The sequence below is a fragment of the Antechinus flavipes genome, chromosome 3, assembly GCF_016432865.1.
Source record: "Antechinus flavipes isolate AdamAnt ecotype Samford, QLD, Australia chromosome 3, AdamAnt_v2, whole genome shotgun sequence".
Taxonomy (NCBI): Eukaryota; Metazoa; Chordata; class Mammalia; order Dasyuromorphia; family Dasyuridae; genus Antechinus; species Antechinus flavipes.
In genome coordinates this window covers 250711763-250727587 of record NC_067400.1, presented here as the reverse complement: position 1 = coordinate 250727587, position 15825 = coordinate 250711763, and the positions used below count along the sequence as shown (strand labels likewise).

The 15825-nt window shown below is 31.8% G+C and overlaps 1 protein-coding gene across 5 annotated transcripts in view; it reads right to left on the bottom strand.

Moving 5' to 3' along the window:
- Positions 1–15825, bottom strand: part of SCAF4 (SR-related CTD associated factor 4) — a 96538-nt gene that overhangs the window by 39273 nt on the left and 41440 nt on the right. For 3 of the 5 annotated variants that reach the window (XM_051984879.1, XM_051984882.1, XM_051984881.1), the window contains exons 5-9: positions 5419–5554; positions 4847–4986; positions 4174–4350; positions 2630–2730; positions 1943–2051 (exon numbers count right to left, since the gene is read on the bottom strand). In XM_051984879.1, coding sequence (XP_051840839.1) covers positions 1943–2051; positions 2630–2730; positions 4174–4350; positions 4847–4986; positions 5419–5554 — 663 coding nt within the window. The remainder of the gene's footprint in view (positions 1–1942; positions 2052–2629; positions 2731–4173; positions 4351–4846; positions 4987–5418; positions 5555–15825) is intronic. The other 2 variants (XM_051984880.1, XM_051984883.1) reach the window with 2 other exon arrangements.

Genomic DNA, 15825 nt, shown 5'->3' with positions numbered 1-15825 from the left:
TTAAGGTTCCACAAAATGATTACATTAAAACATAAAACAATTCATGAAAGAGATACACTATCCACTTCAATTCCTTTAAAACCAAATATTCCTGAGTCTAGAGTAAAGATCTCTAAAGGAACTTCTTTTACTTTTCAACAATGAAATCACAAAAGTCACTTCAGATGCTACAAGGATTAGGTTACTAAGTATTTATTATGTATCTACTAGACTAATGGAGGTAACTACAGCAAACAACCATGTACAAACAAGATATATACAGGAGGTTCTCTCATAAAGAAGATAAGATTGGGGACTAGAAAAGGCTTTTGTAGAAGTTGGGAACAATTTATCAAGAAAAAAGCTCAAGGATTAAAAAAAAATTCTTTCAGTATTATAGAAACTGTTTAAAATTACAGGAAAAAAAGCACCCTTCTATTCTCTTTATATCACGGATACCTGAACAAGACACTAAACCAGAAAAAAATAAAGAGAAAAAAAACGATGGACTAAACATTCTTAATGAACATAGATGCAAAATTTTAATTTTTTAAACTGAATATTTACAAAAGGTTGCAACATATTAGAAAGATTATACACTGTGACTGGACTGAATTTGTATCAAAAAAACTGAGTTGGTTCAGCATAAGTGACAAATACAATAAAAATATTAATAATAAAAACCATATGGTTATAACAATAATTCTAAAAGGGATTCTGACAAAATAAAATAATTCCTTTCTGTTTAAAATCTAAAAAATGGAAATAACTGCATATTTCCTTAGTATAATAATGAATATAGTTAATTATCTAAAACCAAGAGCAAACCTTATATGTAATGGAGAAAAATTAAAAGACCTTTTAAATTAGATCAAAGATAAAGAATAGCTATTAACCACCATCCCACTATCCAACATATTTTCTAAAAATGCTAGAGTAAAATAAATGAAATAAACATGGACAAAGAAGAAACAAAAATTATTTTTGTATATTAAATGAGTTACTTTAAAAGTCAACCAAAAGAACTGAAACAAATTCAGCAAAGTAGTGGAATATTAAATATACATATGTAATTAGAATTCCAGCAGCAGGCAGGTAGGTGGCGCAATGGATGTTGAGCAAGGACATCAGGAAGATCAAAGTTCAAATCTGGTCTCAGACACTAGCTGTATGAACAAGTTACTTAACTCTAATTTGCCTCAGTTCCCTCATCTGTAAAATGAGCTGCAGAAGGAAATGGCATATCACCTCAAAATTTTTACCAAGAAAATCCCAAATCAAATCACAAAGAGTTGGACAGGAATAAATAATAATATTACTAGAAAAACACATTCCAGGGGAGTTAACAAAGAAATTTGTGAATGTTATTTACCAAGACATACTCAGGATCTAATAAAAATATATAACTATAACCACACTAAAGATTGATGAATTTTTTGGTTGTATATATATCTCTTTGCTGGACTACATAAATTTATTATGAAAGTTTTCTTTTTCAAAAAATTATTCAATGGGAGGGAGAGGTAATGCTCTCCATAAAAACTTTTTTTTTAAAAGCAATTTTTGCGTTATGGAGCCCTAGTGAGAATGTTTTTAAATTGTATAAAATAAAACACAGAGATTGCAAAGGAAAGCAGTTATACTAAAAAAGTACTTATTAAAATGCTTTTTAAAATCAGTTCAGACTCCAGATTAAGAATCCTAATTTTAAAGAATTTTGAGGTTAATTGAAGAAAGCTTTTTTTTTTTAATTTATTTTTCCTTAATGATGTTCAACACTCAATTTATCAAAATTTACCCTCAGAAAAGAATCCTTTTTTTAATATTTCTAATTTATACTTTGTTATTAAGACTATGTCTTAGTCTTATGTATGTAATGTAATGTAATACATTACATATTCTCCATACATACTGAGAACATGTCTCAGTAGACCTAAATTTAAAATGTGTGGGTCATTTCTACCTGGTGGTGTATTGGATCCTGTTGTACTCCCAACATTCTCTGCTGATAAGGATCTATACTTGGAAGCTGTGAATATGCTGACTGTTGCATGCCATCTCCTGGAAATCCACTAGAAAGAAAAAGAGAAAGCTGTTTAGAGAAGCCCAAGAACCATAGCAAGGAAATTGTAGGATTTGGACAAATAGTTTCTTAAGATCTTGTCTATCTGTGAATAGTAATCAATATAAACAATTTCTTAATTTTTCTGCATTAAGGCATTATGGTATAATGAAAAGGGTGCTGAAACTTGAGACTCAAGACTGATCTAGAGGGAAAAGTAACCTGTTCCCCTTCACAGAGTAGCTCTGTAACCAAAAGTTAAGTCACTTCATCTCTTGAGTTTGATTCTAGTATCTACCTCTTAGAGTTGAGGATTCAATATAGTTATTTATGGCCCTTTGTAATCCTTACACATATGTAAATATCATCTATTCGTGTTGCCCTGCATCTACATAGCAGGTACTATTTAAAATATGTCGCTGACATTAACCTACATTAAATTTTATGTGTTAAAATTTAATAATTAACAGCAAAAGATAATGAAATAATGACTTTATATGCTTATATGGAGAAATTAGCCATATTTCAGACTTCTAAATAATACTATTCTTCCCTTTGCCATTTTTTAATTTAGTCTTAATCACTTACAATGGAGGCTGAGGAAGAGACGGAGAAACAGAAGAATCTTCTTTCTTTGATTCTTCGGCAGCTTCTGGCTCATCATCATAATCAAATCTATCTAATAACTTCTGGAAAAAAATAATTATTTTTCAATGCTTCCTTAAAAAAAAAAAGATCCAATGTTTGTCTCATATTAAGAGTAATATAATACTATTTTACATGTTTTTAAAATAAAAGCTTACCTTGGAACACAGAAATATAAAATAAAATATCATCTACACACATGCATTTTTAAAGTACATTTCAAAATCAAATCTTTTGGTAACAAAATAGCTAATTTCAAAATTAGTAAGAAATTCAAAAAAGAATTTTTAAAACACAAAATAAGATTAATTTAGCTTATGTACTTACTTTGCATGTCTAAATAAAGAAATTATATTATGTGGTATTAAAATAAGATTTAAGGAACAAAACACAGTTAACCCTGCTAGTTTCAAAATGGAATCTGTTCACCACAAGGGCCAAGAAATTTTAAATAATTATATCCCAAGATATTAGTATTACATGGAGGTTTTTTGAGGGCCACTAAAGAATGACATATATGTATTAACATTACAAAATCAAATTATCAACATTTTCTGGAAAAATAGTTTGAAAATTAGTTCTTTCCCAGATAATCACTTTCATCTTCTTTCTCAAATAAAAACATTCTTTCCGTAAAGATAATATGACAATATGTAATAGAAACATTTTCTGGTTTAAAAATGAATCATCACACAATTAATGAAAATTTATTAAAATAAACTATTCTACAAGAGATAATCCTCACAAAGATTATACACTTGATCCTGTTTATTATACTCCTATTATGTGAATACCAACAAAATTACCATATTATGTGTACAGCTATACTTAACTGAATCAACTTCCTTTTGGAGTAATTTTTGATCTTAGCTAATAAACTATGTAACTTTTAAAAAAATATATAATGATTCCTTTTTTTTTTAATTTTGAGTTCAGAATTCTTTCCTTTCCTCTAGTCTCCCTACCCACTGAGAAAGCAATCAATATAATATTCATGTTATATGTAAAATCATGCAAGACATATTTCCATTGTGATATAACTTCTAATATCATTGTGTGTAATAGAATTAATATTTTCTTCTGAAATTAAAACAATAAAATGAAATTGAGATTAAATATACTTAGAAGGAGCACATATTTCCAAACAAAAGTTGTTAGTTCAGTATTTCTGAAAATAGCTATATCAAGAATTCCTATAATAAAAACAAGCAAACTAAATCTGTGATAAAAGTTATTTATATGCACTTTTGGAATGCACTAATAGGATGTTTTGGGGGAGCAGATTTGCCCTTCCAATCAGATTTTGAGCTTACAATTACTAAAATTATTCTGTAATTGTGCATACAGAATAATGGAAGATGATACAGAAGGCTGCTTAGTAGTAGAAAGAAACCAGCCTATGAAAATAATAATAAATTTCTGTGGGCAATGGGATTCAATAGCTCAAACAATGAGAGCTGATTGAAAAGTTAAGGGAAATGGCCTACCTTATCAAATGTAGTTTTTTGCTCAGGTTGGGGAAAGGAAGCTTTTTGTTCAGGTGGTTGTGTCGTTGTAGTCTTCAACTGAGCTGTTATAGCTTGAACCTGAGCCATCACAGAATTATCAATGGCTGGAGACTGGGGTTTTGAAGGTTGTTGGAAAGTTTGAAGAATTTGCTGAAGCTTAACAAATGAGAAATTCAATAAGCTATATTCTGGTAGGTGCATAGTATAAAAAAGCATTATTAAGAAATACAATGAATAGTGAGACAAATTAATACAGGTAGGGGAACTAAATAAGATTCTATGTTTTTTCTTGATAAGTTTTTTACATAATAGTTTTGCATGGGGAAAGAGTGTACAGTAAAAGTAGAAAGTCAAATAGCAAAAGTTTTGTGCTCTCTTAAATCAAAGTGTAAGGGGAAAAAGGTAATAAATCAATTGGTACTCCTTAATTTATTTTCATACATATTCTATTAGCTAGTGTTCCTATAAATGTGACTCTCTCAACAAAACTGCATCACTAACAACCCTCACCAATCTAAGATGGCTTTTTTATATTTTTCCCTTGACATAGTGCCTTGCACATAGTATTTATTAAATTTTTTTTTTTGTTAAATTACAATGACCTTTACCACTGATGTATTTTTTTCATATGCTTCAATGTGAGTGAGCTTACCTGTTGTCCTTGGGTTGTCTGAAATAACTGGGCCACTGCTGCAAAAGCATCAGAGCTTGGCAACTGTGGCATAGTTGGTACTGAATTTGTAGTGACTTGTGGAGGTTCAGAAGAAACTTTTATTGGGGGTGGAGGTGAACCTACAATAGAAAACCATAATGTAAGTCACAGTACTTAAAATTTTACCTTTCTTGAAGAACTGTATTAGTCCTCAACAACTGCATTCCCTCTGACCCAAACATTTCATTTTCTCTATTAAAAAGAAAGAGCTATATAATATAATAAACTATGGAATTTTAGATTTATGCAAGAACAAATAAAAATAACTAGTTTTTATTTTAATAAGACTGTTAAGAGTATTAATTATTGCATACTCAGTTATCTAAAAATTAAGAATTGAAGTATGGAAGAATTTCCCAAATATATATGAATCATTTATAGTTATCAAATTATATTACAAAATAAAATAAAAAGCCAAAATCCCACATTCTTGAACATGACCCAAAGTTATAAACTTCACAAAAATCACTGGATTAACTAAATTCATAGGTTAACATTTCAGATTATCATACCTTCATTATTAGCAACATTTTCCGGCACTGAGGCAGCACTAGTAGCTCCTGCTGCCATGTCCAAAAGAGGCTGAATAATTTCAATTTTGAACACTCCATTTTTTTGCCAAAGGTTCAGAACACGAACTATTTTACTCTGTTGTGTGGGAGAGAGGGAAGGAAAAAGACAGGCAATAAACGTGTCACAAAAGACATTCTTAAATATATATTTTAAAGCCATAACATTTATGTCAACACGAAAAGAGAAGTCTCTTTTTCTAGGAAACAAATGTATACAGCATGGATAAAGTGTTACAAAAAGAACTAAGCTCAAATCTGATCTCAAATGATTAATAGTTCTGTGACCCTGGGCAAATCTGTTTACCTATGTTTCTTCATTTGTAAAATGGGGGTAATAATAACAGTGCCTACTTTTCAGAGAGCTTGTGAGTATCAAATGAGATAATTTTTGTAAAGTACTTTGCAAACCTTTAAGAAACTAGCTACTATTATTATTATTAAATGGAATAATAGATCTGATTATATAAAAATAAAGAGGATTTTGGATAAAACCACACACACAAAAATCAAGAAAAGTTTGTGAAGAAAAATCTTTGTAGCAATAATATGAAAAGGAGCTATGATTATGTCAATAGAGAGGTAACTAAGCCCTAGGGATATAGTTTTAGTTATCTAGGAAAAATAAAGGGAAACATGTTGTTCAATATCAAAGAGTCATGAAGTTACAGACATGAAATCAAACTTAACATTTTCCCTACAATGCCAGTTTGTTAATTAGGTTACTATGAAGCCCAAATATACCTGACAAAAAAAATCTATCATCTGCAAACTACTAAAGTACTATACATTTTCAAGCAGAAATGATCAAAGTTTGTTAACAACTTTCATAGAGGAAAATACTTACTACTAATAAACACACACCCCAATAGTAACTTCTTAATAATCTGAAGAAACATAAAATGACTTTATAATAGCCTATTATTGTCACTGAATAGGTACAATCAGATTAAAAAATGAGATTCAATACTAAAAAGAATATACAAGAACACAATCTTAAGTACTATAAACTGGTATGAATCTTCTGGAAGGGAATCTGCCTATATGAATTACAAAATTAATTATACCCTGCAACCCAAGAATCACAATACTGAGGCTATATTCTAAAGTTTTAGCAGGGGAAAGATGTAGATATACAAATATCCATAGCTACTTTATAATACCAAAGATGAATATGTTCAATGATTAGACTTGTAATGAATAAAATTACATTTTATTCATTGTTGTGTAGTTTAAAAATCTGAAACTAAAAATGAATACCAGTAACAGTTATATAAAGTAAGGCAAGTTAAGCCTCAAAAAATTAGAATATACACAGAACAAATTCATAAATACTTACACAAACACAAAAGCAATAAAACTTTCCATAGAGAGACATAAAAGAAGTCACAAGGGAAATGGGAGCAAAAAATTCTCATTGTTATTTTGTTAAATATAACTATCTTGACTTTTAAACAAATGATAGAAAATTATATTAGCTGCATATAATTATGTTAATATATCAATTAAATTATGTTTTAGGTTCAAGTCTGTATTGTTTATGATTTTAATGAGTATTAATGCTACTTCTGGCTGATATGGCTAAATAAATGAAAGCAGGCTGATCAGCTCCAGAACTAGTCTAACAACCCCCCTCCCCGGCCCCCCAAATTAGCAAAACATTCAAATAACGATTAAGAAATTCAATAGAGGGACAACTAGATGGCACAGTGTATAGAGCACCAGCCCTGAAGTCAGGAAGACCTGAGTTCTAAATCTGGTCTCAGACACTTACTTAACACTTCCTAACTGTGTGACCATGGACAAGTCACTTAATCCCAACTGCTTCAACAACAACAACAACAACAAAGAAATTCATTAACTAAAGTAATTTATTTGTATCTCAAAACTGCATAAAAATCCAACCAGAAGCCAACATATAATAGAAAAAGAGAGACACCAGAAAAACCAATTAACAACAACACAGGCAAAAATGTTGGAAACCTGCTAGTATAATCAAAAAAGGATTAATCTATTTTTAGAGGAAGAAAAAAGAGCCTTCCAGAAAGTCCCAGAGTCCAGGGAAGCTGACAACAAGGGACCTTCAAAACTAACAAAAACATTAGAGAATTATAGCAATGGCACCAACCACAGCCACCAAGGAAACATTCAAATGAGAATATCCCAAGGTCTCAAGGTCCTGAGGTCCCTAGCACTCTATTAAAGAGATCTCACAGAGGTTTCTGAATGCCTGACAATATGCTCTAAACCTAGGAGGTAATGGTCAGAATAGGAACTTCTGGCAAGACGAAATAGGGCTGAGGCCTCTGGTACAAAGCCCCAATTCAGGAACTAAAACCAGAGAGATGAGTAAACAAAAGAAGGCACAGACCTCTATATATAATTTTTGTAGATCCAAAGATGCCCAAAGACCCAACCTAGAAGTAAATAACTCCGTAACAACTGCAAGCAGGGATTCAAGGGGAAAAAAATGGATTTTCCATAAAGACACATGAATACTTAGAAAAAAATGAAGCAAGAGATAAAATATGAAATAAAAGCTACATGGGAAGGAACTGGAAGAAGAATAAAACAGCATAGAAGAGAAAATGGTAAAACTTACCCAAGTAATGGGATCCCTGAAAATCAGGAAAGATTAAAAAGAAACTTCATTTAAAAAAAAAAAAAAAAAGGAAAGAAACTTTGTAAGACAGCAAGAAATATTAGAACAAAATTTAAAAATTGGAAAAATTGTTAGAAATTTGATATAAAAAATTTGACATGGAAAATAGTTTAATGAGAGATAATTTAAGAAACACTGAACTCAATGAAAAAACAGTCTAAAAATGAGGGATTGGGTTGGCCACTATATTTTATTCTTATATCCATTAGAATCTGAGAGCAAAGCTAGTAGATTAATAAGCATTTCCTGCATTCTAGATTCTGAGCTAAGGATTAGAGATACAAAGAAAAGCAAAACCACATTTCCACCTTCAAGGAGCTTACAGTTTGATGACAGAGATAAAAGGCAACCCCCCCCCCCACCCCAAAACAAAAAAAACTTTACCCATGCAAGATATATACAATGTAAATGGGAGGTAAACTTGAAAGAAAAGATACTATAAGGGAAATGGAAAAGACTGTTTGAAAATAGTAGGAATTGACATGAATCTTGAAGGAAGCCAAAACAGATGCAAGAATATCCCAGACATGGAGGCAAGTCAATTAGAAAACAAAGCATCAGGAGATATGGTATCATTTACAGGAAACAGCAAAGAGGTCAATGTCACTGGATCACAGGGAATAAGGACTCAAGTATAAGTACACTGGCAACGTAGGAAAAGATCAGGTTATGAAGGAGTTTAAATGATGAAAGATTATACATTGTATTCGGGAGATGATGGGGAGACCCTAGAATTTATTACTCAACAAGGATGGCGGATAACATCACCAAATTTATGATTTAAGATCCCTCTGACAGCTAAGTATAAGATGCACAGAAGTAGTAGGTGAAGCTAGTAAGACAATGAAAAGGCTACTGAAATAATCAAGGTGTGAGGTGAGGAGAACTTGTGCCAGAGTGTTAATTATGCAACTAGAGAGAAGAAAATATATGAGAGATGTTGTAAAGGTAGAAAAAAATGACACATCTTGACAATGGATCTTTGGGGTGAAATCATATGAGGGTTAATGATAGCACTGAGAGTGGAAGTCTGGGTGACTGGGAGGATTGATGGTACCCTCAATAGTAATAGGGAAATTCCAGAAACAAGAGGATTTTTGTACACGTTAATTAACTTTGAAATATTCAATAGGTATCTTATGTTTTCAGGAATGGATGTCAAGAAGAAATTGGGGCCATATTTAGATAGGAAAATTACCTATATAGAAATAACTGCACCCATGGGAGCTAATGAATTCACAAAATGAAACAATATAAAGGAAAATGACAAAAGGGTCCAAAAATAAGCTTTAAGCATCACCTATAGTTTGTAGATGTAACCTAAAGGAAGTTCTAGTAATGAGACTATAAAGGAAGATTCAGAAAGAAAGGAAGAAAATCAGCAGAGAACACTGTAATGAAAACAGAGAGAGGTAACAGTACTCAGAAAAAAAAGAACGATGGATAAATCAAATGCTATAGAGGTCAAGAAGGATGAAGGCTGAGAAAAGCCCCTTTGAATTTGACAATTAAAAGAACAATGGTAACCATGGAGAAAGCAGTTCCAATTTAGTCTAGAAATATATTAAACCTAACAGGCAAACAACTAGGGATATGGGGGTGATCATGTAGAAGGATGAAATTAAGTCAAAAATACATCACACCTCTTGATCCTAAAGGAGACATTAAAAGAACAAGAACTAGAATCTAAAGAGGGTGTATCCCTCAATCATGTCTTCCAAGGACTAGTGATGAAAGCATGTTAATATCTCACCTCATAAAAGAGATGACTAACTCAAGCAGAATAAAGAGATATAACTTTTGGGAAATGGTTGTTAAGTGGATTCATTTTGTTTGCTGTATATTTGTTGCAAGGATTTAGTCCTTCCCTCTCCTCCTTTTCTCTCATTTTTTTTTAAACTACAGGGATGTTGGCAGGGAGATGTGCACAATAGTGGTAGTAAAGAAAAGACTGCTATAGGGAAAAAAATAACACCACACACACACACACACACACACACAGAAAGAAATTTAAAGGCAAGCACAGACAAGCTGGACAATCTGAAAGAAACAAGCAGTACAAGGTAGAAATTCAGTTTTGTGAACAATCTTTTCCTATTCAGCTTCGGATAAGATAGGGAAGTGATCTTTAGTTTTATGTTTTAAGTTCAGGGGGAAAAATTAAAATAAAAAAACCAAATATATTAACTATGTAAGAATTTTTTTAAACACCAAATCAATGAGTCAACAAATATATTTATTAGCCACTTATGCACTCTGCTAGTTCTAGCACAGATGATACGAAATAAAAAAACCCAAAGTTTCTGCATATAAGCTTATACTATTTTCAGTCTAGTAATAAATATCTTCCCTGAAAATAGGAATGACTGAACAAATTCTAATAAATGAACATGATGGAATATTATTGTGCTATAAGGAATGGTGAATATAATAGATTCGAAATAAAAATATGGAGAAATTATATGAATTGATACAGAATAAGCAAAACTAGGAAAACAAACATACATAATAATTTACAAAAACATGAGGAAGCAATATCGAAGAATTTCAGAATGCTTGCAATCTCATGTCATGAATTCAAAAACCCTGATGACAAAACATCTTAAACTTAATCAAGTCTATTGGACAGAGAAAAAATTAAGACTGCTGATAGTTAAAAAAAGTCATTTAAAAAACCCACAAAAATAAGAGGACAATTAAGTTACTACCTTATTGATATTTCTTTTAAAAAACATACTTCATAGAAATTCAGTTTTTTAATACAAATTTTGTTTTGTTTTGTTTACCTCCTCCATTCCAACATGTATGTACTGATAAATATATGTTATACAATCTCAACCCAGATTAATGGGAGAGATGGGAAGATAGAAGGAACCATAAAAAAGTAAATGAGGTTGGTACATTTCAGGTAGAAGTAAAAAATGTTAAATCCAATTTGCTGGAGCCCTAATCTTTACCCACCCACCAATTCCACCTCCTACATGTTACTGTCATTAAGACTGGAATAATTTATTCCTTTTTTTTCCCACTTCAGTTTTATCATTTATTTTTAGCATGATTTTCTTTTTACATTGAGCTCCAAATTCTCTCTCTCCCTCCCAAGCTCACAGCAAAGACAAGCAGCATCTCAATTGTCTATGTGAAATCATGCAAAACATATTTTGCTATTGGTCATATTGGGGGAAAAATGAGAAAAATACTTCTTAATTTGCACTCAAAGTTCATCAGGTTTGTCTCTGGAGGTGAATACCATTTATTCATCATTTGTCCTTAGGAATTGTCTTGGAATATTGTATTCATCAGAGTAGCCAAGTTTTTCCATAGTTGATCATCTGCAGCTACTGTATGGAATAATCTCCTAGTTCTTTTCATTTCACTTTGCATCATTTTATATAGGTCTTGCCATGTTTCTTTTAAACTACTCCCATCATCATTTCTTACAGCACAGTAGTTCCCTAACATAATCATATATCACAATTTGTTCACCCATTTCCTAATTAAGGGGCATCCCAATTCCAATCCTTTTCCACTACAAAAAATATCTTTATACATCTTTCATTTCCTTTGGATAAAGATCTGGTAGTAGCAGTATTGTTGGGTCAAGAAGTATACAGCTTTATAGCCAATTTGCACATAGTTCCAAATTTTTCTACAGAATGGATGAACCAGTTTACTACTCTTACCAATAATTCACAAGTATTGTTTTTTCAAATTGTCTGCCAGCAGTGTTATTTTCCTCTTCTGTCACATTAATCGGTCGTATAGGGATGAAGTGATACCTCAAAGTCATTTTAATTTGCATGTCTTTATTAACAGTAATTCAAGACATTTTTCCCATGACTACAGATCATGTTCACTTCTAAAAACTGCTTGTTCAAATGCTTTGACTATCAATCGGGGGAATGGCTTATTTTTAACATTGATTCACTTTTCTGTATTTGAAAAATGAGAACTTGATCAGAGAAATTTGCTGCAAAATTGTTCACATTATTTCACTACCTTAGCAAAATATAGTTTCTTAATGGAGTCTATTTTTGCTTTTCCTCTGTCTAGAATTGTCATTTTTAGCCTTGCCTTTTTTTTAAATTCAGTTGAAGTCTATTATATTTTGCTTTAACTCTGAGGTTTTTCTGCTGTAAACAAGAGAAAATGTAAATAAAAAATATGTAAACATATTCTTGGATTCTGGTTTTAAATACATCTTGTTATTCAATTTTGTTTTATGAGTAAACTCATCTGCCATCTGATTTCTGTTTATATTCTTTTTTTTTTTAAACTTGTTCCTCCTTCAAAAGGTATTTTGCATGTTTGTGGCAGCCCTTGTGGCTAGAAACTAGAAACTGAATAAATGCCCATCAATTAGAGAATGGCTGAATAAATTATGGTATGTGAATGTTATGGAATATTATTGTTCTGTAAGAAACGATCAGCAGGATAATTTCAGAGAAGCTTAGAGAGACTTACATGAACTGATGCTAAGTAAAATGAGCAAAGCCAGATCATTATTATACATGGCAACAACAAGACTATACAATGATCAATTCTGATGGACGTGGCTCTCTTCAACAATGAGTTGATTCAAACCAGTTCCAATCGTCTAGTAATGAAGAGAGACATCTACACCCAGAGATAACTATGGGAACTGAGTGTGGACCACAACATAGCATTTTCACTCTTTCTGTTATTATTAGCTTGCATTTTTGTTTTCTTTTTCAAGTTATTTTTTTTTCCCTTCTTGATCCCATTTTTCTTGTGCAGCAAGATAACTGTATTAAAAAAAAAAAAGTAAAAAAACTGTATAAAAAATAAATACATATTTATATTGGATTTAACATGTATTAAACTATCTGCCATCTAGGGGAGGGAAGAAGAGGAAAAAGGGTAAAATTTGAGACAGATTTTGCAAGGGTCAATGTTGAAAAAATTACCCATGCATATATTTTGTAAATAAAAAGCTATAATTTTTTTTTAAAAAAAGGTATTTTACTTCTAACCACTGCCTCATTCTCCCTTCTTCCCCTCCCCTTCCATTTCACTACTGTATAAGATGGACTGCTATATACAACTGTGTGTATGTATATAGGTTTTTTTCCTTTCCTTCTCTGGACCAATTCTGATAAGATTCAGGCATCCCATGTGTGTGCCAATATCCCTTTCGTATCAAAGACACTCTAAAAGGTGTCTGCATGCCTTTTATGTGAGAACATTTCCCTCAATTTGCCTTTCCATTCCCTCTTCTCCCTGGGCATCTCTCTAACCTTTTCATTTTTTTTTCTTGAGATCACTACAATGTAATCTACTCATATTCATGTCCTTCTAATGCCTCCTAATTGCTCTAATAATAAGTTTTTAGAAGCAAAAAAATCAAGAAAACCAAACTGATTCTATCTAGTGATTGATTTTTATTTTGGGTCACTAATTTTGTTAGCTAACCTACATCACATTTCACTTAGTTAAGTTAATTTTAGAAATTCAGTTTTCCCATTAATCACTGTTCTATGCTTATCAAGGAAAATTGTTATCCCTGAAAGGTGCAGGTGAATGTTGGAATCTGGTAAATTATCACTGCAACAATAGCTATCCTTCAAGAAAGTCTGGCCTGTTATCATTGTGACACTAACTAGCTATGCAGGTGAACAGCACTGATGAGTTTTCTATAATGGTTGTTGTTAGCCCTACATTACAGATTTGAAACAAATCACATTGTTCCCCACATTTATGTGCTGTGGGTTTTGTAATTGAACATAGTTTTCCCCATCTATGATGCTGCCTTTTAAAAAAAGCATTTGTCAGCTCTCATTCAGTCTCAAACTAATTGTAGAAGCTAAGCACTATTTATTGGCAAATGTACGCTTCAATAATAAAGTAATTGTGCTTGTGGTTTTACCTCAATTTACCTTAATTCCAATAAACAAACATGAAGGAACTGAGGAAGAAAGGCTGGTCTTCAGAGCAATCTGAGTCCTAAGATGGTATTATAAGGGCATGGGGAGAGGGGTAAAGAAATCGTTTCTTTTCAGAAAACTGCAGCAGAAACCCCACTTTCCCCTGAAAGTGGGAAACTCTTATGAGCCAAGGCAAAGCCCCCAAACTGTTGGGGAAGTTGCTAATTTGTTTGCCTAGGAGTACTGTTTGTGTTTAGTGTGACTGACTGGCAAATGACAACCTGGGAAATTTCTTCAGAGATTAGACCCTTGAAGAATTTTTCTCTTCAAAGGATGCTCTTATGCCATCCATGTCCCTTCAGAGAAGTCATTAAAGGCCCCTGGGGAATTTTTCTTTCTTTAAAAAGGACCCCACACTTTGAGCCAATGGATGTTTCCCATTCAAGGAGTTGGAAAAAACCTGGAAACATAGAAACATTCCCAGTTGAAAGTTGCTAATTAAAAACCAGAGCAAAATTAGTCAGATATAAGAGCAATTAGATGGCACAACAAATAGAGTGCTGGACCTAGACTCAGGAAAATGGAGTCTTCCTTAGTTCAAATTTAGGCTCAGAAACTTATTAGCTGTGTGACACTAGACAAATCACTTAACCCTGTTTGCCTCAGTTTCCTCATCTGAGCTGTAGAAGGAAATAGTATTTTTGCCAAGAAAACTGGGTCATGAAGAGTTGTACACTGTTGAAAAATGACTTGTAATTTTGAAATTGTACACACTGATTTCTATTATATGAATTAGGAACTTTTAAATATGGGCTTTAAGTTGAAAAGCTAGAAGGTGGTTTCAAAAAAAAAAAAAAAAAAAAAAAAAGCAATCCCAGCTAGCAAGGATCTAACCCTCATAAATCTCTAGTGAAGGATGAAGGTGAACAAAAACTTGATGGCAAGTGTTTCTGTTTTGCATCTGTCTTGTGAGATTACCTGGGTAAAATAAACTTTCTTCCTGGGAAAAAGAATGTAAACTTTTCTAAGTAATTACATGTCTTCAGAAAGATTGCCTTTTTTTGATTTATATGAATTGATGCAAAGGGAAGTGAACAGAACCAGGAGAATGTCATACACAATAACAGTAATATTGTTTAATAATCATCATCACTATTCTTCGCAAATTAATGATTTAATTCAAAGGAGTTAATGAAAAGTTATATACACCTCCAAAGAAAGAACTGGAACCGAGTCTGAATATAGATCAAAGTATGCATTTTTAAACTTTTATTTGTTTTGGTTTTTGATCTGTGTTTTTTCACAAAACAACTAATATAGAAATGTTTTATAAGACAGAATGTGTATAAACTATATCAAGTTACTTGTCTTGTCAGCGAAGAGGGGAAAAAAGAATTTAGAACTCAAAATTTAAACAAAATTATTTTTTACATCTAATTGGCAAAAATTGTGTGTGTATGTATAAAGAGGTTATAGAAACAGTGAAAAAAAAAAAAGATAATCTTTTCTCTCTACATTTCTAAGCATTGTCCAGGTAAGAGATAAAGACAGATAAGAAGAGAATCGTTGTTTCCTGATTATGATGTTTTTAATTTGAGACTAAATTTGTGACTGAATTTCTAAATTGTTTGACCATTTTTATAAAGGCTGAAATGTTTAAGTGAGTTTTGGGGTAACTGTAGAAACTGTTTTAAGGAAAATCAAATAAAATTCTGAAAATTATATGGAAACAACAATTAAACCTTTATCACTAGACAAAGGTAGTAACAAATTTATTGTTTTAGTTTTGGGGGAAAGGTGACT